Source organism: Anas platyrhynchos, chromosome 5 (assembly GCF_047663525.1).
Source record: "Anas platyrhynchos isolate ZD024472 breed Pekin duck chromosome 5, IASCAAS_PekinDuck_T2T, whole genome shotgun sequence".
Taxonomy (NCBI): Eukaryota; Metazoa; Chordata; class Aves; order Anseriformes; family Anatidae; genus Anas; species Anas platyrhynchos.
Window position 1 is genome coordinate 30,023,727 of NC_092591.1, and position 21,743 is coordinate 30,045,469.

Genomic DNA, 21,743 nt, shown 5'->3' on the forward strand with positions numbered 1-21,743 from the left:
GTCCCCCGCCACATCCTTCAGCTGTTTACCGAGCCGAGCGGCTCCGGCAGCCCAGAACAAAGGGGCCACGCCGCAACAACGGAGGAAGCACCGAAATAGCAACAAAGCCCCAGACAAAGGGCAGGGGAGACGGGAGGCGAGAACGGGGCCGGGAGCAGCACCCGCTGCGGCGCCCGTGGGGTGCCTGGGGCAGGGCCGCAGGGCCTGGGGTGCGATTTGTGAGCCACAGGGGTGCCATCAGCCGGGGACATGCTGCAGCCGTGTGACAGCGCTGGGCGCTCGGCGGTGCCGCTTCCACCAGCAGCAGGGTGATGGTGGCATGTGGCAGCCCGCAGGCTGCTCCCTGCCCATCAGCAGGCTCCTCACGGGCACGGAGAGCATCAACACGTCCCCGTCGCTCCCCCCCAGCCCCTCCAGGAAGATGTCACAGCCGTCAGCTGCCGCGGCACACGGATGGTGCCGAGCTGGCTCGCGCTGCCGGCAGCTCGCAGGGATGCTGAGAGCTGCAGCTCCTCGGCAGGAGGGGAGGGCTGGACCCCAGTGCCCATGTCCACTGGGTTCAGCACCCTCGGGGATGTGGCACGAGGCCCCCCCGGGCTCCCTGTGAGGGTGGCTGGGGTTACAGGTGCCACCGGGGCTGGCTCGGAGCGTGGCAGAGCCCATTTGGCTTTCCAGGTGGTGAAACCCGGCTGAAAAGCCAGGGCCGGGGCAGCTGAATGCACGCGGGAACATGGCCAAGGGCGGCGATGGGCATCCCCGGCACGGCGTCGGGGGGAATTTGCTGAAATTGTTATTTTCCATCGAGCCAAAACGTTGCTCAGGCTTTTGAAAGCCCGTGGTAACCATGGAAAGATCCGCGGCACAGAGCAGCGTGAGCTCACCCTTCTTTACTCTAAAGGAAACGGGAGGGGGTGAAAAATGGGGCAAAGCCCTCCTCGCACACATCCTTCTCCAGAAACGCAGAAACAAGCGGCCGGCCAGGCTGCCCCCACTCCCACCACGGCCGTGCCTTCCCCTTCCAGCCCATGGGGTCAGGGAGAAAACCCGATGCTGGCCAGGCTCAGGAGGAGCTGGGGGTCCCCACCCGGCCAAGGGGACCCCACAGCTGTGAGCAGGGCGCGGAGCGGGGCTCAGAGCATCACCCGCCTGCCCCGAGCTGCTCTGTGCAGCAACCTGCGGCTGCCCCAGCGAGCTTCCTCTTGAGTCATGGAACATCTTCAGCCCGGAGGCAGCTCGGAGGCAGGAAACTCCCAGGGGAGCCGAGGCCCCGCTCTGGGGCTGGGGCTGGAGCGGGGTCTCGGGGTGGGGGAAGCCCCACGGGAGCAGGGCGCCCTGGGGATGCGGGGCATGGGGTGGCCACGGGGCAGAGCAGGAGGTGGCAGCGGGGCTCTCGCCGGCCCCACGGCACGGCCGTTTGTCAGGAACACCACCGGGTCAATGGCAAACCTTCGTCAGCACGCATGACCTGGATTCAGGGGAATTAATTAGGGCGCAATCAATCGGCGCTTCTCCCGTCCCTTGCCTGTCACCGCTGCCACCCATGTGCCCGGCAGGGACACGCGGTGTCCCCAGGACGCCTGCAAGAGGGCTGAGCAGGGCTGGTGCCAGCACCGGGGTGCTCCAGGCACACGGGGACACGGTGCAGCTCGGTGGGGCTCGGTGCTGCACGTTTCCTGCCCCGGCACGGCGGCGGTGCTCGCCCCGAGCGGTGACCACAGGCGATGTCGAGGCGCCTGGAGGGACGAGGCAGCAGCCCCGGCACGGGGCAGGTAGCTGTGGCAGGAAGCCGTGCCTCCTGAGAGCGGCCGCAGGGCTCCCCGCTGCAGCGAGGGTGGGATCCGGCCCCGCTCAGCACCCTGCTGTTGGGTTTAGTGGCCACCACTGGTTTACGCTGCTGAAAGCCGGGCCGGGGGCTCCCCAAATGGCTCTGAGCTGCTGCTGAGGCCGGTTTCGAGCAGCGGGTGCAGCTCCGGGTGCTCAGGAACACCCAGGAGCCCCCGGCTTCCCCGTGGGGGCCAGCTCCAGCACCCCAGCGTCTGGCTCGGCCACACTGCCCACAGCTGGGTGGGGGCCCGAGGGGGAGCTGGGGTCCTCCTCGCCCCCCAGTGCTGGGCACATTCACCCCACCGAGGAGATGAGGGGCTGACGGGGGAAGCCTTGCTGGGATGGTGATGGGGACCCGATGGGATGGGGTGGGAATGGGATGGGAACACGGATGGGATGGGGTAGGATGGGTTGGGATGAGTAGGGGATGGGGAGTGAGGATGGAGAGGCTGGAGAAGGGGTGGGGATGGGATGGGAATAGGACGGGGATTGGCTGGGAACGAGGATGAGGATGGGGTGGGATGGGGACGGGGACACGGGAGGGGACGGGGTGGGGACGCGGATGAAGTTGAGCCTCTCGGTTTCTCTCTGGTTCTGCAGGAGCCGGCGAGGCAGAGAGCAGGCTGTGACTTCAAACGAGCGAGACGTGACGCAGAAAACCACAGAGGGAGGAAAAACAGCCTGTTCCTCCCCGTCCCCCCCTCGGCTCCCTTCCCCGGCCCGGGTACAGAGGCGTTGGTGCCCCGTGCTCAGCCGCCAGCGCTGGGGAGGAGGAGGAGGAGGAGGCAGCCAGCGGTCCCATGGCAGCCTGGCCGCCCGCCCTGCGCCTGCTGCTCGCGCTGGGGGCATGGGGTGAGTACGGAGGGACCGGGCACGGGGTCTGGGTGGTGCTGGGCGCCTGCTGGGTGCACGGCCCTGTCCCTACAGCGCCGGCACCTCGGGCAGCGGGTGGGGGAAACCCAGCCTGGCCAGAACCCGGAGATCACACGGAGCCCGTGGTGGCTCCCCGCTGCTGGGCAGGGTGTGGGGCTCAGCCCCGTGCCTTGTGCTGGGGGTCACCCCCTTGCCGGGGTCACCCCCTTGCCAGGGTCCCCTGCGCACGCTCTGAACATGGCGCTGCGGGGAACTTTTGGGGACAGGGAGAAGCAAAAGGGGCTGGCCGAGCACAAGGCCACAGTGCCGCCGCGGTGCTGCTGGGGCTCTGGGAGATGAAATGAGGGCGCTCACCAGCGGGTGCCAGTCCCCAAAACCCCGGTGTCCCTGGTGCTGGGCTCCCAACGCCCCCGGCAGCCGCCCCGTCCTTGTCCCGCAGCCCCTCGGCCACCCCGTGGGGTCCAGCCTGCCACCGTCCCTGCCTGCTTGGCCTGGGCTTCCTACCAGTAATGCTGGCAACCAGTGAGCGGCACTTAGCAGCCGTGCTGTGCTCCTCCGCCTGTTTTTCAGCAGTAGCCATCCACCAGCACGCTGCGGCTGGTTGTGGGAGGCTGCTTGTATGTAACGAAAGGTAGGGAGGAGTAGAAGTGAAGGCAAATTCACCAAGAAAACCAGAAAATGCTCTTTTATTGCCAAGAAAAAAAAACAACAGTGGCCTATGGGGTCTGTGCTCCCCAACCTCCCCGCTCATGGCAGGGCTGCCCAGCGCGCCCAGCCTCACCTTCCTCCTCCTGAACTCCTGCTGCCAGGTGGCGGGCTGGGGACGCTGCTCATGGTGGGGGTGTGGGGTGCAGGTACAGCTGATCCCATCCCCTTCTCTTGCAGCAATCTGCAGCCACAGAGGAGCGGCCCTGGACAATAAAGGTGAGCACTGGGGGGGGAGCAGCTCACCAGGACCACCTGGGGCTTGTTAGCACGCTGCCTTTCGGACTGGACCAGTGCCCGCTGCATCACGGCGGCTCTGGCCCCACAGCTCTGGCTTTGGGGCTGCGGAACCCGCTCGGTCCCACGAGGCCAGCAGCGGTGCTGTTGTGCCCGCTGTGAGTGTGTGGTACGGGGTCCCGGGGCTTTCATGGCTCCATTTCCCCTGCGCACCCCGAGCAAGCCCCGTTTCCTTCCTGCCCCATGCTGCCAGCAGCCCCAGCTGCCGCCGTGGTGCCGAGCCTCACTGCAGCACCGAGCCAGACCCAGCTGGAAAACCATCTGGGGGCTGCGGGGAGGGGAGGAAAGCCCCTTATGGCTCTGCTCTCCCCACAGCCCCCCTCCTGCGGCTCACCGGTGGCAGCTGCCGCTGCGCCGGGAAGCTGGAGGTGTACACGGAGAAAGGCCGGAGCCCCGTTTGCGGGGACATGAAGAGCCAAGAAGCAGCCAGCATCTGCCAGCAGCTGAGCTGTGGCCCCCTCATTGCCACCAGCCACTTGGCGATGGACAGCAACAGGGAGGCACGGGTGCAGGCGATGCGCTGCACTTGGATGGGCACCTGGGAGAGGTGCCGCTGGATGCCAGCTAACTGCAGCAACCACGCCACCTTTATCTGCAGTGGTGAGCATCACGCAACCCTCCCCCAGCCCCCCTGTGCCCCCGCTGCCTCTACTGTTGCCTCCCTTCTCGTTTCAGAGCCAGCACCCACCACCACCAAGCCTCCTACTATGCCACCGACCACCAGCCCGGAGCCCACCGGTGAGAGCCCCGCTGCCCGCGCGGCGTGGCAGGGCTTTGCGTGGCTGCTGGGGAATTTGGGGAGCCCAAATCCCGCCTGCGATGGCCACGATCTCCCTGTTCCTTCTCCAGGCCCCCCCAGGCTGCGGCTGGTGGACGGCAACTTCAGCTGCTCAGGCTTCGTGGAGCTCCACGTGCGGGGGCGCTGGGGGGCCGTGGCGAGCAACCCGGGCAACTGGATGGAGCTGGGTGCCCGCATCTGCAGCACGCTTGGCTGCGGCAGCCTCATCGGTGGCCCCACGGCCCCGCAGCCCAGCCAGCTCCTCGTGAAGTGGGAGGCGGTGGAGCCGTGCAGGAGCCCCCAGCCCATCGACTGCTTCAACAGGACCCGGGCCGAACGCGGGAGAGCACCCGCCTTCCTCACCTGCTCAGGTGAGGGGCGCACCGGGGGGTGCTGTGGCGGGGGGGCTGTGGATACCTCTCCCTTTTGGCACGCAGGAGGTGGGCATGGGGAGCTGGGAGCACCCCTGGGTGGCAGCGGTGCCCCTTCCACCCCTCACGCTGCCGTCCACCCACTGCCGCTCTGCCTCTTCCGTGCGTGAAGACAAAACAGGAAATCTCCCGTGCGCGCTGGGTTCCTGGAAACTGCACCCCCAGACCCTGCTCTGAGCCTACAAGCGGGAAAAGCTGGGGAGCCAGCACCCCGAAACCCAGCGCACACCAGGGAGGAAGGTGTCAGGGTCTGGCAAGCTCTCCTCCGTGCCCCCTTTGTGTTTTCTACAAGCGGTGTGGTGGGGGAAGCTCGCAGGCAGCTCGCGGCTCCCCGCCGAGCAGCCCCTTGCTCGTGCCAAGGCTGGGAGAGCCAAGCCCTGGGGCGAGCGGCTGGCTCGCTCCAAGCCCGTCCATCTGCTCGGGCTTTGAAGCCAGACCGCGGGGTCTGGGGGCTTAACGGGATGAAGCGCAGCAGCTGCCGGGGAGGTTTCACAGCCGTGCTCACCGCGGGGACAGTTCCAAGCCCCTCGACTCTCTGCCACCGCTTGTGCGAGCCCCCAACGCCCGCGGCACGAGGGGGAAGGGAGAGGCGGGCATGGCGAGCACCCCGGCCACCAGGTCTCTTCTCCCACAGGTTCCCAGCCGCAGGCGGTGCGGAGGCTGGCGGGCGGCCCCACGCCCTGCGAGGGGGACATCGAGGTGTTCCAGCAGGGCCGCTGGCAGGTGCTGTGCGACCACCGGGCGCTGCGCAACGAGCGGGGCCGGCAGCTGTGCAGGGAGCTGCGCTGCGGGAACCTCTCCTCCAGCACCGAGCTCCGGGAGCCCCCTGCCATGGGGGTCAGCTGCGACGTCCGCCACCTGCACCTCTGCCCGGACAGCCCCCGCTCGCTGCGCTCCTGCTCCCGCACCCGAGTCGTGTGTAAGTGGCCAGCAGCTCCCCGCCGGGCTCCCCCAGACCCGGCAGGTGCTGTCCCCGCACGGTGACATCCGTCCTCTCACAGGCCAGGACTCGAAGCCGCATCCCGCCGGCGTACCAGCGGGCACGGTGGCAAGCATCTGCCTGGCCCTGCTCCTCTTTGGCATCCTCCTGCTCATCTGCGGCCCTCCCGCCTACAGGTGGCTGATGAAGAAAAGTAGGTGGCGAGCTCCCCGTTCCCCCCCAGCCCCTCCAATTTGTGCCTGCCACGATGCCCGTGGGATCCCCAGGGTTTGGGGCCACGCGCGCGCTGCTCCCCCCCGTCCCCAGCCAGGTGCCACCACGGGACGCTGGTGCCACAGCCCCTGTCCCCATTGTCCCTCTGCTGTCCCACGTGGCGCTGGCGGGGGGATTAGGTGCACAAAGGCGCGTTTCACGAGGCGGGCGGCGGGTCCCGGGGGGATTACCGGTGGGGGGATTATTCAGGGCGGCAGATGGGGCCGGCGGGGGGCCGGCAGCCGGAGGAAAAGAAGCTGGCAGCGGGGCGAGCCGGCAGCTCCCCGGGGAGACGCGCCGGGCCTCACCGCCTCCCCTCCCGTGCAGTCTCCAAGAAGAAGCAGCGGCAGTGGATCGGCCCCACGGGGCTCAACCAGAACGGTGAGCGGCAGCAGCCCCAGGGGCGGCGGGCAGGGAGCGGGGTTTTGGGTCGGGGCACGGCGGCGTGCGGGGGCTCTCGCTTCCTGCCACCGCGTTGACTCACCGGGGCGGCGTTGACTCAGCCGGGCGGCGAGCGGCTCCCGCTCTTACTCAGCCCTTCGGGAGGGGGCCCACCTGGCTTGGGGGGGGGGTGCTCAAACAACCCCGAGCACCGTGCCCCCTCCCTGAGCCGCCCCTGCCTTGCAGTCTCCTTCCACCGCAACAGCACCGTCACCCTGAGGCCGCGGGCAGATGGGCAGAGGGCGCAGGGGGGGGACAACGACTACGCGCAGCCCCCCCAGAAGAGCTCCCACCTGACGGCGTACGCAGGTGAGGGGTGGGACGGTTTGGTGCTGCTGGCTGAGGGGTGCCTGGGGCTGGCGGCCCCCTCCTGAGCCCCAGTAAGGAGCTGTGCCCTGCTCGGTTCCCTCCGCAGCCCTGGAAGGCGCAGCCCGATCCTCCAACCCTCCGGACAACTCCTCTGACAGCGACTACGACCTGCAGTCGGCCCGCAGGCTGTGACCCCCACAGAGGTAGGGGCGGCCCAGCTGCGGCTACTCACGTGTTGGCAAACCACCTCGCTTCCTGCCCTCCCTCCTCGCCCTGCAGACTTGAGGTGGGATTCAGCACATGGAGAAAGGTAAAGCACGAGCTGAGCAGAGCCGGCGGAGAAAAAGACAAATCGATGCCTGTGCTGGAAGCCCCCCCCTGTCCCCCCACGGCCTGGCAGAGCTCGTCCTGCTCACAGGGATGCGGCCACTCGTGGGGAGACCTTGCCTCTCGCCGTGTCCCTGCCAGAGCAGGAGCTGAACCTGCCTGCGCCCCCCACCGCCCGCTGAGCTCCCCCCAGGCCGAGCAGTGCTCAGCTCTGAGCCCCCGCCCGCTTTGGGGTGCCGCAGCACCCCGCTAACCGAGCACCCTTCCGAGAAAGCTTCCTCAACCCTGCCCCGGGGCCTCCCGCCTGGGAAAGTGCAAGGCGGGGGCTTTTCAAGCTTTTTGTATGAGTCTGAGAGGCAGCTGGGTTGCAGCAGGCTTTGCACGCGCACCGAGAACGGAGCAGCCGCGCTCACGACAGCTCGGAGGGGGATTGCCGGCCTCTCCACCCCGAAACCGGGATAACCACGCTCCTCCGCCCCGCAGGAGGCTGTGCACGCACAGGGCTCCGTGCTTCGCCAGCAGGACCTCTGCTCCTCGGGCAAGGCTGCAGAGATGTGAGCTCGGCCGTGCTTGTGCGGTGCAGAGTGAGATTTGCGCCCACGTACGCAGCAAAGCGCAGACGCGAGGAGCGCAGGGAGGGTAAAAATGTTGGGAACCAAATCTGAGATATTTAACGAGCAGTGGTGGTTGTAATAAAATTGTTTTTCTAGTATTTATGTCTTGTTCTCTTCCTTCTACTACCACCAGTGCTGCTCCTTAGACCGGCAACCTCGCAGCCAGTGAGGGAAATCGCATTGCACAGGGGGAGAGAGAAATGGTGCTGAGGGGCCAGCTGGGCTGACGCACGGCACCACAGCAACGGGCCCCTTAGGGAAGATGAAAGCAAGAGAGCAGGAAAGGCAAATCAGAAGAGGGTCCTGCAAGAGGGTGAAAGCTTTTATTGACAAAACCAAGAGGAAGTTGATGTAAGGAGGCCCGGATGGCACTAAAAGATCAATACAAGTGCCAGCTGGACGCCCTGCCGTTTCCGAAAGCAACCACTGCGGTGACCTCACGTGCAAGTCGTTGAGATTTATTACTGTAATTAACCACGAGATGGAACTGTGTCCATCAAACCCCCAAAGCATTCCTCTTTTTCTAGTCCATTAGTAACCATACCTTATAAATAACTTACAGGGATACAAGCAGGATTCGGAGGATAAAGTGCTGAGCAAAGCAAATCCCATTTGCATTACGAGCTGGGGGCACCCCCCGTTACCTAGTGTTTCCTGAGGAGAGAGGGGAACACGAGGACGGCTGGAGCTGGCAGCACCCCACAAAACCGCCCCGGTTTTTGCTCCCCGGTGAGCTGTGAGCACCTGGATTGTGCCGAGGGAAACCCAACCTCACAGGCAGCGGGACCACCTCAGGCAGAACGGGTTTGGAAGTCACCCCACAGCAGCGTAAAAACACAGCCGCACCTCGAGGCCTGGCTCGCTGCTTCCCCCTGCTACAGCGCATTACAAGTCCAGCTGCCAGCCTGGCTGGCTCTGCCTCGCAATTCCAGGAGGGCCGTGAGTGTTTTGGGTCAGAAATACTGCCAGTGCTTCCCACCGTGCCTCCTGAGCACCTGTGCAAAGGCTCAGAATTGCTGCACGCCACGTGTCAGCCAAAGAGCAGATGGCAGGCACGCAGCGAGGGTCTCTCAGTCGCCCCCACACGCACAGAGGGGTGGGTGCCGTCCGTGCGCGTCGCTCCCACGTTCCCCGCAGCAGTACCTCGATGACTCCCCGCATTTTATGATGGAGCTGGGGAGAGCGGCCACTCCAGCCCACCAGCAATCGTCCCAAACCGAGCCTAGAGCTGCAGCTGCGACCGCCTGCCACGTCTCTCACCCTTCGCAACGCTCTCGGTGTGCTCCTCTTCCTCGGTTTGCTGGGAGGAAGGAGCAGCAGAGCACGCCGCCCGCGAGTGCCAGGTTAGTAGCCGGGCCAAGCGGGGCGCTGAGGGTTTGGAGGCGGGGGGTACCCAAAGGGAGGCCCCGGGGGATAGGGAGGCTGTGGGGGGATTGGGAAACTGGGAAGGGGAGGCTGGGTCGGGTAGGGGCACTGCGGCCTCCCTGCCCCGGGGGATGCATAGGGAGGGTAGCCGGGTCTGGGCGGCGGAGTGGAGGGCAGAGGGCCCGGAAAGGAGGGGGCGTGCGGCGGGCCCCTGGACGGAGACCAGGAGTAGGCTGGGGCAGAGGAGGGGGCTCCCGAGGGAGGCCGGGGGTAGCCCGGCACGGAGCTGGCACCCTGAGCGGGAGGGTAGCTGGCATCCGGAGGCGGGCAGGGAAACACGGGGTTGGTGCCGGGCTGCGAGGCACCCACGTGTCCCACGGTGACCGGAGCGCCAGCGAAAGGAGCAGGTGGGAGAGCTCCGTGGGCTGTGGGGCCGACCGGCATGCTTGGGGCCGTGCTGTAGGGCAGAGGGAAGGAAGGTGCCCCCGAGGGGACAGGCTGCGGCTTCGGCGTGTCTGCAGGGGGCTGAGGAGGCAGCTGCTGCTGCTGCTGCTTCGAGTCCCCGCCGGGCTCCTGCGGTGCTGCCGACTTCCGCAGGATCTCTTGCAGCTTCTCCACCCTGACCCGGCGCAAGTGGGCCAGCTTCCTCATCACGGAGAACTGCTCGAGGAAGGACTCCAGGGCCACCTCGCCCTCCAGGAACTTCTCAGCCATTTTCTGCAAGAGAAGACAGCGCTGCATCCCTCAGCACTTCCTCCCCGAAGCCCCTACAGGACAGGATTTCCGCCTCTCCCTCAGGTGTGTGCAGAGGATCACCGCACCACACACAAGCCAAGAAAGGGAAATCCAATTTTTTTTGGAGCAACAATGTCAAACTACGAAGAGATAATCCTTGATTTAAGGGATTAGGTTTGGAAGTGTAAGTGCAAGTCCCGGAGGACTAATCGCTGGAATTGCTAATGGGTTTAAACCTTAAGCTCACCTCAGACTCTTCTTCGATTTTTTGGCTTTCCACCTGCAGCAGATCCAGCAACATCTGGGGATGCATTGCTGCTGAAAATTTCTCTGTGGAAACAAGCAGCAGAGCAAGACATGGAACACAGAACGGGACAAAAACATCAGCACACAGCCCTGTCTTATAGAGCCCGTGCTTGTCATCTGTTCCGCAGCTCTGTAACACGAGACACTCAAAACACAAAACAGAAGGAGCTCTGTTCCTCGATGTCACATCTCCGTGCCCAATCCCCTTGCACGAGAGTGCCTTCCTACCTCGGAAAATGTTAATGCAAGGAAAACAGAAGAGGAAAGAACCTTAACCACTGCTGCACTGGATTTTTTTTTTGCCAAGACAGCATTCTCAACCTGACCCCATGAACTGGACCAGAAAAGAGGGGAACACTGCTTTGATACAGAGCAGAATCCTTACTGCTGCCACCCCAAACGGGTTTTTCTGCTCAGTGCAGCTGGGGCAGGGAGATGCAGAAGGGAAGGGCGTTGCGCCAGCTACAGCCCAGGTGACCGTGTAGGACGGGGTGGAAGTCTCGGAGCCACTCACCCAGTTTCGCCTTCTGCTCCTTACAGCGCTCGGCCAGCTCCCGCAGCTCCTCGTACTTGCGGGAGAGGTCGGAGCGCCCCGTCTCCAGGGGCTCCTGGAACTTCAGGTTCTGCTCGGCCAAGCTGCGGTTAGCGGCCAGCGCCATCTCCCTCTCCAGCTGCAGCTCCTGGACCTGGGGGGGAGAGCCGGCAGTCGTGGGGCTGCTGGCAAAGCCTCCCCGAGCCCAGCCCTCGCCCGGCCGCCCCCTGCCTACCTCCCTGGACTCCAGGGCCAGGCGCTCGATCTCCTCGGCATTTTCCTGCAGCTCGCGGAGCTCCTCCACGCTCCGGTTCTTCAGGGTGTCCATCCTCCCGGGGCAGCTGCGGGCTCCTAGGGTAGGGGAAAGGATGGCAGATGAAGAGGAGGTTTCCTAAAGCCCGCTGCAAATAGCCACTAATCCTATTATGGAGTTAAAAACAGCTTTGCTGAACCACTCTAAACAGCTATGCCAGAGAAGTTCCCTTATGCTATAAAGAATCACTGAGACCGAGAAGGAAAACTGAACGTTTCTAACCAGTCCTTCTTTGGCAGCTGACTTTTTTATTTTTTTTTTCCTTTTCACAGCGTGCTTGGAAGGATCACTTACGCCTGCCAGACGTTTTTGTCAAGGAAACACCTACTCACAGCCCCTCGATAGCAGGACGACGTCACGCCGACTCCCAGGCTCCAGCTGGCTCTCCCTGCACCATCCCATTCACAACTCCTGCTCTCCCCGATCTGTTTTCCGTGCTCAGGACCCACAAGAGCTCAGGGATCACTGCTACAACGCGGCTTCCTGCCCCTGGCCAGCTCTCCAGCTCCTCACCCCATCTGGTGTGCTCCCTCCTGCCTGTGGGGTGGCCCCGCTTCCCTCGCTAATGGCTGCTGGGAACGGTGTTGCTCAATGCTGGCTGGGTGGGGAGCTTGGTGCAACGCCTGGAGGTTTAAAGATTGCTGAATAATGGAAATAAAAGAGAGGGGAATGAAGGGGAAAGAGGGGGAAGTGAAGGGGAAATGGAGGGGGAAGAAAGGGGAAGTGGGGGAAATAAAGGGGAAGTGGGGAGAAAGAAAGGGGAAATGGGGGGGAATAAAGGGGATATGGGGGGAAATAAAGGGGATATGGGGGAAATAAAGGGGATATGGGGGGAAATAAAGGGGATATGGGGGAAATAAAGGGGATACGGGGGGAAATAAAGGGGATATGGGGGGAAATAAAGGGGATATGGGGGGAAATAAAGGGGATATGGGGGAAATAAAGGGGATAATGGGGGGAAATAAAGGGGAAATGGGGGGGAATAAAGGGGATACGGGGGGAAATAAAGGGGATATGGGGGAAATAAAGGGGATATGGGGGAAATAAAGGGGATAATGGGGGGAAATAAAGGGGATATGGGGGAAATAAAGGGGATAATGGGGGGAAATAAAGGGGAAATGGGGGGGAATAAAGGGGATATGGGGGGAAATAAAGGGGAAAAGGAGGAAAATGAGAAAGAGGGGAAACAAAGGGGAAATGGGGGGAAAATGAAGGAGAAATAGGGGGAAATAAAGGGGAAATAGGGGGAATAAGGGGAAAACGGGGGGAAATAAAGGGGAAATGGGTGGAAATAAGGAGAAAGGGGGGGAATAAGGGGAAAGGGGGGGCAATAAAAGGCAAATGGAGGCAATACGGGGAAATAAGGGGAAACTAGGGAAATAATGGCCCTGCCGCACTGCTTGCCTGACTGATTTCAAACAGCGCTGTGCTGCCGGGGCACGTTTAGGGCCTGCCAGGCGCTCGCGCCACGGCTTCTGAGACGCAGCAACGTACCGGGACGCACCGGGACGCGGGCGGGGGCGGCGCCGCTGTCCTACCCGCTCCGCCGGGCGCGGCGCCCCCGCGGGGATCACCCCGGAGCTCGGCGGCAGCTCAGAGTGAGGGCAGGGCCGAGCGAAGCGCCCGCGGGCCGCCCCGTACCGGCCCGGTACCGGCGCCCGGCGCCCCCGGTAGGCGCCGCCGCCGTCCCCCGGCCGCTTCGCGCTTCCGGCTTCCGGCGCGGGGCCGGAAGTGGGCGGTGCCACCGCGCGGGGCGGGGAGCGCCCCCCCCGCAGCGCGGCGGGTGGTACGTCCCGCCGCCGCCATCTTGTGGCGGGGGGGGGCGGCCTCACGGGGCCTGCGGGCGGGCGGGGGGGGCTGGGGGCTGCCGGGGGCAGGCCCGATGAAAACAGCCCTGTGTGGCGTGGAAATAAAGTTTATAGAGTCACTGAGTCACGGAGTCATGTAACCACAGTCACAGAAGCACAGAATGGCCCCAGTTGGAATGGTCCCATAAGCATCACCGAGTCCAGCTCCTGGCCCCACACAGCTCTACCCCAAAATGCAGACCTGTGGCTCAGTGCACAGCCCAAACACTTCCTAAATTCAGGCAGTGACTGCATCCCTGGGGAGCCTGTTCCAGTGATTGACCCCCCTCTCGGTGAAGAACCTCTTCCTGATGTGCAGCCTAAACCTCCCCTGCCTCAGCCTGACACCATTCCCGCGGGTCCTATCACTGGTGATTAAGGAGAATAGGTCAGCGCCTGCCCCTCCACTCCCCCTCGTGAGGAAGCTGTAGACCACGATGAGGTTCCCCCTCAGCCTCCTCTCCTCCAGGCTGAACAGGCCCAGTGCCCTCAGCCGCTCCTCATACATCTTCCCCTCTCGGCCCTTCACAGTTTCGTTGCCCTCCTCTGGACACTCTCCAGCAGTTTCATGTCCTTCTTGTCCTGTGGTGCCCAGCACTGCACGCAGTGCTCGAGGTGAGGCCGCACCAGCGCAGAGCAGAGCGGCACCATCGCCTCCCTCGACCGAGTGGCGATGCCGTGCTTGATGCACCCCAGGGTATTGGCCCTCCTGGCTGCCAGGGCACACTGCTGGCTCATATTCAGCTTGCTGTCAAACACAACCCCCGGATCCCTCTCTGTGGGGCTGCTCTCCAGCGTCTCATCGCCCAGTCTGTACGTACTGCCAGGGTTGCCCCTTCCCAGGTGCAGGAACCGGCACTTGCTCTTGTTAAACTTCATGTGGTTGGTGATTGCTGAGCTCTCCCATCTGTCCAGGTCTCTCTGCAAGGCCTTTCCACCCTCATCAGAGTCCACAACTCCTCCAAGTTTAGTGTTACAGTCTGTAGCTTCTTCAGGGGTGAAGGGATGGGGGTAAAGTGAGCGTGGGGAGGCAGCTGGGAGTAACGGTACTGCAGAGCTGGAGATGGATAGAAATTGGTGGAAGTGCAAGAGACGAGAAGGCAGGGGAGGTGTAATTACAGTGGGCTGAGATGCCTCTGCCACGTGCCAAAAACTCATATAACAACATTATTTTCAGGTGGCGTAGCTGGAACCAAGACATAAAAGTAAATCCCTCTCAAGATAAAACACAGGGAAGTTCCTGAGCAGCGAGGCAAAGGCAGCCCTGATCAGGCCATGCTGTTTGGAAAGCCGTCCTTCAGTTTTCCACACTCCTATGGGAGCAAACCAGATTATTTTAGGATTATTTTAGGACAGGGAAAAGCTCTGTGCTGCTGGATGAGAGGGGCTCAGGATGGTGAGGAAAGCGAAGGGGACTACAGGTGGCCAGGCAAGGTCATGCAGGTAGAGCAGAAGCGTCTCAGGAAAGGCACCTCTGGTCCTTGTGCACCACGTGAGGCCCGTTGGCTGCTGAATAATAAACATGAGTCATATGGATCCGGTCAGTGCTCTGTGGTCCAATTTGTTCATAGCAGGGCTGATAACCGGGTCAAGACCTAATGTTACCGCAGGAAAAGGACTTGACATTTCAAAGGGAGATTGGTATTTCCAAGGCTTGTTTGAGGAGCAGTCTCCAGCATTGTGGAATGGCTGGAGCACATCCAGTTCACCATTTATATCAAGCTATAAGGACTGAGTAGAGGATAAACGAGCTTGCATTCCAATTTGTTCTTTGCAATGACGTAAGAAACAGAATGGGAAAGCAGTGCCAATGGCAAAGTGTTCTCCCAGCAATTAACAGTTTGAAAAATGGGTGTTTTTTGCTTAATGTGGAGGATGTGCCCATTGCTTGCTTGTTCACCTCCTTAGTTTTAAGAGATTGTTTCAGCTGGTTGTTGTGATACATCATAAATGTTTTGGAGGAAAATGGAAACATTCCAGGGGTGCTGCTGTCAAGGGAGGACTTAATGAGTGCATTCGACTTGCCTGTGGCTCTGTGGGCTCTAAGGTGGAGGGTGGCAATGCAAGACTAGGGAGGAAAGTAACTCACAGTCTGTGCGAGGCTGAAAAAATGTCAGGTGTACAGGAGTTCAACTCAGCAGCCCCGATCCTTTGTCAGGTGTTGCCTTTGGTTTATTGTCTGGCCATGTTCATTTGTGGGTTTGGTTGACTGTTCCTTTGAGCTTAAGAGTCATAGGAAATCTGGGGCGTTTTTCCTGTAGAAGGAAAAAAAAAGATAGTGCTGTTTTTTGTTGTTGTTGTTTTTTTCTTTTTTTTTAGTGTGACCCTGTTTATTTTCAAGACAGTGTTATCTTCCTGAACAGGGAAGGGTTCCGACAGCAGAAGAGCCTTTCTCAGAATCCCACCCATCTTTTAATTGTGAGTTTATGAGAAGAAAGCACTTCTCTTTGCTCTGGGTACCATGTCACACATGCACTTCTGGCTGTCCATCTGTCAAGCCACAACCCAACCAATTCTCTTCCTGTGCTTGCTCTTGTGTAACCAGAAGGCTTCACAAACCACACGTTTCAGCCACAGAGGCTGTGTTGGTTGCCCCCGGCCGGTGATCACAGCAGATAGCAAGACCTGCCCTCACCACCTGCACATCCTGCCCCTCACAAGTACACCCAGCAGTGGAGCTGACGTCTCTCGGGCCTGCCTTAATAGTGGGGAAGTTAATCAAAAGTTGTTACTTCAAGTCGCAGGAGCATCAAACCGGCCTTTCCTCCTCACAGTCTGCCCTTACAGAAGGGTCAGGAAAGATTGGGAACAGGGACAGGAAAACAAGTTTGCTTCCTTAATCTCTGTTACCAAGATAAAGTATATATCAGTAAGGTGTTTTGTTTTTTTTTTTTTTTTCAAGCTGAGCGTTTCCAGCTGGCACCGATAAGAGTTCTAGGAAGTGATGTATTTTCCTAAACAGAGCAAGGATAGTTCTGCCCAGCACCAGATCCATTTGATAGGGCTTTATCAAGTGATAAAGCTTGAGCTTTATCAGCAAAGTCCCTTGCCACACAGAGCCTGAACAGCCACTTACAGTCCTGTTTGTCCCGTGGGATGAGCCACATGATAGTTAAAGGCAGTGTAAGTGTTGGTGCCCAATCTTGCACAATTCCCACTGAGACTTTTTTGGGCACCTGGCTGTCGGGACTGATCTGCTGCGACTGCCTCCAGCCTCGTGGCCATTGCCTTCCTGGCAGAGCTGCAGGGGTTGTTCTCAAACCCAGTGAGATGCCTCCTAGCCTCACGTCTACCTGAGTAACTGCGTGCTTCTGATTCTTTGGGTTTATCTGGTGTATATCGCATGGGGATGTCCACACAGGGCATTTCTGCTACCACACCAGAAAAACAGTGACCCATAACTGTGATGTGAGGTCCCCGTGATCCATTTCCTCCTTCTGCTCTTAATTAAAATGACCAGAAACACTCTGTTCCAAGCCTGTTCTGCCCCTTCACAGTCTGCTGTCCATCAGAAAAAGGCCGTTAAGTGGTTAGACCTTGCAAAGCTGGGGAAGAACGCATTTTTCCCCAAAACTTCCTTGAGGACTCTTGGTGGAAAAAACCTGCATTTCTTATCGAGCTTGCCACCCACACACAAAAAACTTGACGTGTGAGCAAACAGGCAGCAGCCCCGGGGCCTCACCCCCTCCGGCAGCGTTCCTTCATCTCCCCAAGCTGGCCATGAGGCTGGTCCTGCTCCTCGCTGTGCTGCTGCTCGCCCGCGGCGCCGTCCGGTGAGTGCGGCGGGGTTCGTGGCTCTCCCTCGCGGCAGCAGGAGGAGCGGGGGGAGATGCTCAGCTGGCTCCCCACGGCCAAGGGGATGCCCAGGAAGGGGTCTGGTGGCTGAGGTGCTGGGGGAGACCCATGCTTGGACTCAAGCCTCCCCCCATGGGCACAGCTATGGAAGTTTGATTCTGTGGCAAGCGTCTGAACTAGACCACCGAAGCGTACCCTGACGGAGCTCATTGCTTGCTGTTACTTGCAATGTGTGAGTTCTATGTCAACCATTTTGAACTGTAATTTCCAAAATGACACGTACACCCAAATCCACAAGCTTTCAGGTCCCTGTAACAGCTGACTGATGCTGACAGTACATGATTTTGTGGCACTGTCGCCACGCTGCATGCACCAGCTTATCCAAACATGAGGCCAGCCTCTCACCCCCTGCCCATCTCTGCCACCCCTCGCTGGCCAGGATCCCGCTGAGGAGGATGAAGTCCCTGAGGCACAGGCTGGAGGAGCAGGGCTTGCTGGAGGCCTCCCCGAACACGCTGCCTTCCCGCGTGGGATCCAAATTCTTCTCCAGCCTTACGGGTGGTGTCACCACAGAGCCCCTGGAGAACATCATGGATGTGAGTGTGGCCGGAGGGTGCTGTTGATGTCCACAAGTCTGCTCATTTTGGGATGGGTGTTGAGAAGTTCTAGCCCTAGAAAAGAGGAAATTCTGCTTTCAATAGCTCTGCTCCCCTCAAAACCCTCCCTCTCGCCCATGGCAGGCTGAGTACGTGGGCGCCATCTCCATCGGCACGCCGCCCCAGCAGTTCCTCGTGCTCTTCGACACCGGCTCCTCCGACCTGTGGGTGCCCTCGGTGGACTGCTCCAGCCCAGCCTGCGGTGAGCGGTGGGACTTGCTCCGGGTGAGGGCTGGCTGGCATTGCCCACGCCGTGCCCATCGCTCCGAGCAAGCGTGGGGCACCGACACTCCTCCTGTTGGTGTGGGCAGTCATGGTGCTGCTGCGCCAGGCAGAGAGAAGGCTGAGGCTCTCCCCGAGGAGAGCAGGGCTGCAGGCTGCGGGAGATGCTTCAATTCAGAGCCAGCGGGTGCCTTGAGGCAGCCCCAGGCCTGCCCAGAGAGTGATGTGTGAGGAAGAGGTGGGGTGGATGCCAGTGAAGCGTGTTGTGCATTTGCTACCTGGAGCTGTGTAGAGACAGCCCGCGGCATGGTTTGGCCCAGGTGCTGCTCAAATGGTCATTTAGCAGTGTGCTAGCTCTGTACAGCACCGGCTGCCAGCAGGCCAAAAGGAAACAGAGCTCCTTTCCTCCGGCAAGAGCAGATATTGCCCAGAGGACAAGGATTTGGCCCATCTTGGGGTCAAAGCGGCCCTTGGAGGTAGGTACCGGGGCCTGCCCGTGTTGATGGCCTCGGGAGCTGAAGGAATCCTCCCGTGGGTTCTGCCTTGGCCCTTCTCTTTGGGGAGGGTCAGCGCTGTGACCAGCCACCCCTTCTGCCCCTGCAGTCGGCCACGAACGCTTCGACCCCAGGCTGTCCGCCACGCACCAGGCCACCGGCCAGCCCGTCTCCATCCAGTACGGCACCGGCAGCATGAGCGGAGTCTTGGCCTACGACACCGTGCGCGTGAGTCCAGCTCCTGCGGTGCCCAAAGGGGCGATGCGAGGCGGGATGGAAACAGCTCAGAGCCAAAGCTTGGTTCCTGCAAGGGGCTGTGTCCTGCATTTCCAAAGCTTCTTCGCTGTGTCCCCACTTGGCAGTTCTCCAGCTCTGTCCCCTGCTCTCAGGGCTCTCAGACCTTCTCGCTGTTGCCATCAGCTGGGCCACAAACACGGCGTGCTGTGGCTGCTTGGAGCCAAGCAGGTGCTGAGCAGCCTGCGAGCTGCTTCCGAGCAGGGTGAATTGAGCCCCAGTCATCCACAAGTGACTGGCAGCAGGAAAATGAAAAACCCTTCCCTCTGGTGCCAGTGCAAGGCGTCGGTGGGTGAACTGGAGCCTTTCTAGCAAGGGTCCCTTTTGGAGTTGCTGGGTGCTTCTCTGTACAAGTCCTTTAGCCCTCCTGTGTAGTCTGAGCTCACTACGAGCCCAGGTAAGGTTCCTGCATGCAGGGAGGCAAATCAAGCCTTGCCTGGACACTGGAACATCGAAATCTGCCCTTTTTCTGGAGCAAGCAGCACTCTTCGGGGATTTAATCGAACAATAATCACACCCCAGCCACCGCTGCGTCAATAACAAGCAGACCAGGACTAAAAGCCTCCCGGCTCCCCTCCAGCCCCGTCTGGCTCCCGGGGAGGACGTGGGGATGCTGTGTGGGGTTTGGTGCCCTCTGCCGCCGGGCAGAGCGGGCAGCTGCTGCCACCAGCCTGGCACAGCCCCACAGGGCAGGACGGAGCTGAGCGTTGCCTTGTGCATGCCTCACAGCTCGGCGCTGGCTTATCTCAGGGCTCCCAGGCGAGGACGGAGCACATGGGGAGTGCTCCAGAGGGTTCCCTGCTCTCTCTGGGGGCAAAGCGTGTGTTTTTTTTTCCAGAATGGAGCACATCTTCTTCCCTTCTTTTCTCTACCAAGGTTGGAAACATCCAGATCAGCAACCAGGCCATCAGCCTCAGCAAGAAGGAGCCCGGCTCCTTTCTGACCCACCACGCCTTCGACGGCATCCTGGGGCTGGCCTTCCCCAGCATCGCCTCTTCTGGGACCGTCCCCGTCTTTGACAACATGATGAGCCAGGGCCTGGTGGCCGAGGACCTCTTCTCCATCTACCTCAGCTCGTAAGTGGGGACCAGCGCAGCCCCCTCGGTCCGCAAGGAGACAGCTGCTCAGCATGCCTCCGCTGTCCCCTCTCACCTCCAGCAAGAGCAGGACGGGCAGTTTCGTGATGCTCGGAGGCATGGATTCCTCCTGCTTCTCTGGCAGGCTCCGCTGGATCCCCCTCTCTGCCGAAACGTACTGGCAGATTGCTGTGGACCGGTAAGCCCTGCTCTGCACAACCCAAAGCTTTTGTAGAAGGGAGAAATCTGTCACAAAAGCCAAACGTTCAGCTTAGAAAATTCACAAAATCTAAGGGATGGGGTGGGACCCACGCGAATTCCTCGCACACACGTAGGCAGAAGGCTCTCTGGGGCTGTTTTCCAGCATCATCATGCGCGGCCGGGTCGTTGCGTGCCCGAGGGGCTGCCAAGCCGTGGTTGACAGCGGCACCATGCTGCTGGCCGGACCCCCCCGAGACATCGCCACCATCCAGCGCCACATCGGGGCCTCCGAGTATCCCAGCGGCCAGGTGAGGGCAGGGGGAGAGGATCCACGTGGTTGGGACCGGGGCAGGTCCTGCCTTCACCGGTGGTGCTGCCATTTCTGCTCCCTCCTTGTGGAGGCTCCTTGGAGATCTCCAAAAGCCACCGGGATGTGGTCCTGGGCACCTTGCTCTGCGTGGACCCCGAGGTGTCTCTTCACCTGATGCTCTCTGGAAGCATCGCCCGTGGCGTGCTGCTTTCAGCCCCTCATGCTGCATTTCCCCTCGCAGTACAAGATCAGCTGCAGAGCCAAGAAGAGCTTGCCTGATATTGTCTTTGTCATCGGGGGAACCAAGTTCCCCGTGCCTGCCAAGACTTACATCCAGCAGGTGAGTGCCTGCCGCACAGCCAGCCTGGGGGCAGCTCTTCTTCCCCCGCCCCAGGGCACGAGGGCATAAGTGACGGAGGGGTTGCACCATGCCACCAATATATATATATATGCACAGCATTTTTCACTTATTATTATTATTACTAATTATTAATAGCTCATTATTATTTAGTTATTTAACTTGCTGTTAACTTCTATCAAGTCAGCACTTGCTATTAAACTTCCCTGCGATCACCAGCTGTATTTCAAGGCTTCTCATCTAAGCCCTGGTCCATCTTAATGCTCCCTAAATATGGACGTTGGGGATTTTAACACATTAAAAGGATCTTGTGCTGCTTCCTGAGCTTTGCAGCTAGCTGAATGGGGAGAATTCAGGCTCCCTGTTTGCCCTAAATTTGCAGATCTACCTCGGCTATTGCAAGAGCGGCTTTGAGAGCATCACCGTCCCCACGGAGCTCTGGATCCTGGGTCAGGTTTTCCTCCGCCAGTACTACAGTGTTTTTGACAGAGCCCACCACCGGGTGGGCTTAGCCCCGGCAGCGCAGCAGTGCTGAGTGCCCCAGGGACCCCCACACCCCCTGCACCGAGCCCGGCGTGCTGGGGGCTTCCACAGCCTGCAGATTCATCGGCTCCCGGCCCCGGTGTCTGTTGACGGAGGAGCCAGTTTGTCAGAATTTGACAAATGATTTCTTTCCGTTGCAAAAATGCAATCCGGATCCTGGGTGGCTTCGCTCGTCTGGCTCTTTTAGCGACGGTTCTGGGCAGTAACGGGTCTGCGGTGAGAATAAAAAGATTGGAAATTGCTTGGAGTCTTTATTGCATGACACAGTGAAGGGGGAGGCGGAATTTGGGATATAATTGCGCGTGTCCAGAAGGGGCCCTCTCACCCAGAGCCCTGTATATCAGCACATGCACACAGGACATACGTTTTTAGGGCACAACACAACCTGCTTGTGGGGCTGGCTTTCAGCTTCAGCTCTGTTCGCTGCTGCTCTGGAGCTTGGGTTGCTAGGAAGGAGATCACCACAAGGACAACCAGGATACAGAACGCTGTCATCTCACTACAACACCATCCTCAACACGAGGCTTTCCCAGTTTAGTTTTTGAATGCAATAAGAGCATTTGCCCATTTGCTTCGTGCTCCTTCCCCAGCAAGAAGGCTGCCATGCCAGCCTGTGGCGATCCCTTCTGCTTCCCAGGGTCTCCCCAGCAGCGTTGTGCCCGGTGTGACAAATATTTTGCAAAAGAAAGCCAGCTCAGCTGGTAAAAGGCTCCCAAGGCTTCTTATTTTCATCTCCAGCCTAGCTGAAGAGTGGGAGCAGCCGCCCGGCTTGGGAACATTTCTGTTTTTCTCCGTAAATCCTGGCAGGACGCGGGCAGGGGCAGGCGGCACAGGGCCAGCGGGGAGCGCGATGCCAGGGCTCCACGCAGGGCTGGAGCCTGCAGCTCCCGCTGGGTCCAGACTTT

General features: G+C 60.6%; 3 protein-coding genes across 9 annotated transcripts; 2 read left to right on the forward strand and 1 right to left on the reverse strand.

Moving 5' to 3' along the window:
- Positions 1-2,446: 2,446 nt before the first annotated feature.
- On the forward strand, positions 2,447-7,889 carry CD5 (CD5 molecule). 2 transcript variants are annotated; one of them, XM_072038615.1, is made up of 10 exons: positions 2,447-2,676; positions 3,583-3,621; positions 4,015-4,299; positions 4,381-4,437; positions 4,549-4,848; positions 5,543-5,827; positions 5,910-6,041; positions 6,428-6,481; positions 6,728-6,850; positions 6,957-7,889. In XM_072038615.1, exons 1-10 carry the CDS (start codon positions 2,625-2,627, stop codon positions 7,040-7,042), a joined length of 1,413 nt encoding a protein of 470 aa, XP_071894716.1. In that variant the 5' UTR covers positions 2,447-2,624; the 3' UTR covers positions 7,043-7,889. The 2 variants fall into 2 exon arrangements, with proteins under 2 accessions (XP_071894716.1, XP_027314800.3); XM_027458999.3 differs by having other exon boundaries at positions 2,449-2,676; positions 4,375-4,437.
- Positions 7,890-8,095: 206 nt separating this feature from the next.
- Positions 8,096-12,769, reverse strand: VPS37C (VPS37C subunit of ESCRT-I). 4 transcript variants are annotated; one of them, XM_027459007.3, is made up of 5 exons: positions 12,537-12,769; positions 10,965-11,080; positions 10,712-10,883; positions 10,139-10,221; positions 8,096-9,873 (listed from the first exon to the last, which is right to left on the reverse strand). In XM_027459007.3, the coding sequence occupies exons 2-5, from the start codon at positions 11,055-11,057 to the stop codon at positions 9,136-9,138; spliced, it is 1,086 nt and encodes a 361-aa protein (XP_027314808.1). In that variant the 5' UTR covers positions 11,058-11,080; positions 12,537-12,769; the 3' UTR covers positions 8,096-9,135. The 4 variants fall into 4 exon arrangements, with proteins under 4 accessions (XP_027314808.1, XP_038035635.1, XP_027314806.1 ...); XM_038179707.2 differs by lacking the exon at positions 12,537-12,769 and adding an exon at positions 11,556-11,683; XM_027459005.3 differs by lacking the exon at positions 12,537-12,769 and adding an exon at positions 11,375-11,514.
- Positions 12,770-13,717: 948 nt separating this feature from the next.
- On the forward strand, positions 13,718-21,353 carry LOC101790832 (pepsin A). 3 transcript variants are annotated; one of them, XM_072038619.1, is made up of 9 exons: positions 13,718-16,662; positions 17,124-17,280; positions 17,425-17,542; positions 18,166-18,284; positions 19,227-19,426; positions 19,509-19,625; positions 19,791-19,935; positions 20,179-20,277; positions 20,678-21,353. In XM_072038619.1, exons 1-9 carry the CDS (start codon positions 16,610-16,612, stop codon positions 20,828-20,830), a joined length of 1,161 nt encoding a protein of 386 aa, XP_071894720.1. In that variant the 5' UTR covers positions 13,718-16,609; the 3' UTR covers positions 20,831-21,353. The 3 variants fall into 3 exon arrangements, with proteins under 3 accessions (XP_071894720.1, XP_071894721.1, XP_071894719.1); XM_072038620.1 differs by having other exon boundaries at positions 13,718-15,307; positions 20,678-21,352; XM_072038618.1 differs by having other exon boundaries at positions 13,718-17,280.
- Positions 21,354-21,743: the final 390 nt, after the last annotated feature.

What these genes read in the sequence shown, in the direction of transcription:
- CD5 (XM_027458999.3), top strand. Translation starts at nt 2,625, where the DNA reads ATGGCAGCCTGGCCGCCCGCCCTGCGCCTGCTGCTCGCGCTGGGGGCA. An exon ending in AGCGGCCCTGGACAATAAAG is followed by an intron (nt 3,622 to 4,014) that starts GTGAGCACTGGG and finishes CTCTCCCCACAG; the next exon opens with CCCCCCTCCTGCGGCTCACC. An exon ending in CAGGTGGCTGATGAAGAAAA is followed by an intron (nt 6,042 to 6,427) that starts GTAGGTGGCGAG and finishes CCTCCCGTGCAG; the next exon opens with TCTCCAAGAAGAAGCAGCGG.
- VPS37C (XM_027459007.3), bottom strand. Translation starts at nt 11,057, where the DNA reads ATGGACACCCTGAAGAACCGGAGCGTGGAGGAGCTCCGCGAGCTGCAG. An exon ending in GGAGCAGAAGGCGAAACTGG is followed by an intron (nt 10,222 to 10,711) that starts GTGAGTGGCTCC and finishes TTGTTTCCACAG; the next exon opens with AGAAATTTTCAGCAGCAATG. An exon ending in AAATCGAAGAAGAGTCTGAG is followed by an intron (nt 9,874 to 10,138) that starts GTGAGCTTAAGG and finishes CTTCTCTTGCAG; the next exon opens with AAAATGGCTGAGAAGTTCCT.
- LOC101790832 (XM_072038618.1), top strand. Translation starts at nt 17,023, where the DNA reads ATGATTTTGTGGCACTGTCGCCACGCTGCATGCACCAGCTTATCCAAA. An exon ending in TTCTCCATCTACCTCAGCTC is followed by an intron (nt 19,427 to 19,508) that starts GTAAGTGGGGAC and finishes TCTCACCTCCAG; the next exon opens with CAAGAGCAGGACGGGCAGTT. An exon ending in CCGAGTATCCCAGCGGCCAG is followed by an intron (nt 19,936 to 20,178) that starts GTGAGGGCAGGG and finishes TTCCCCTCGCAG; the next exon opens with TACAAGATCAGCTGCAGAGC.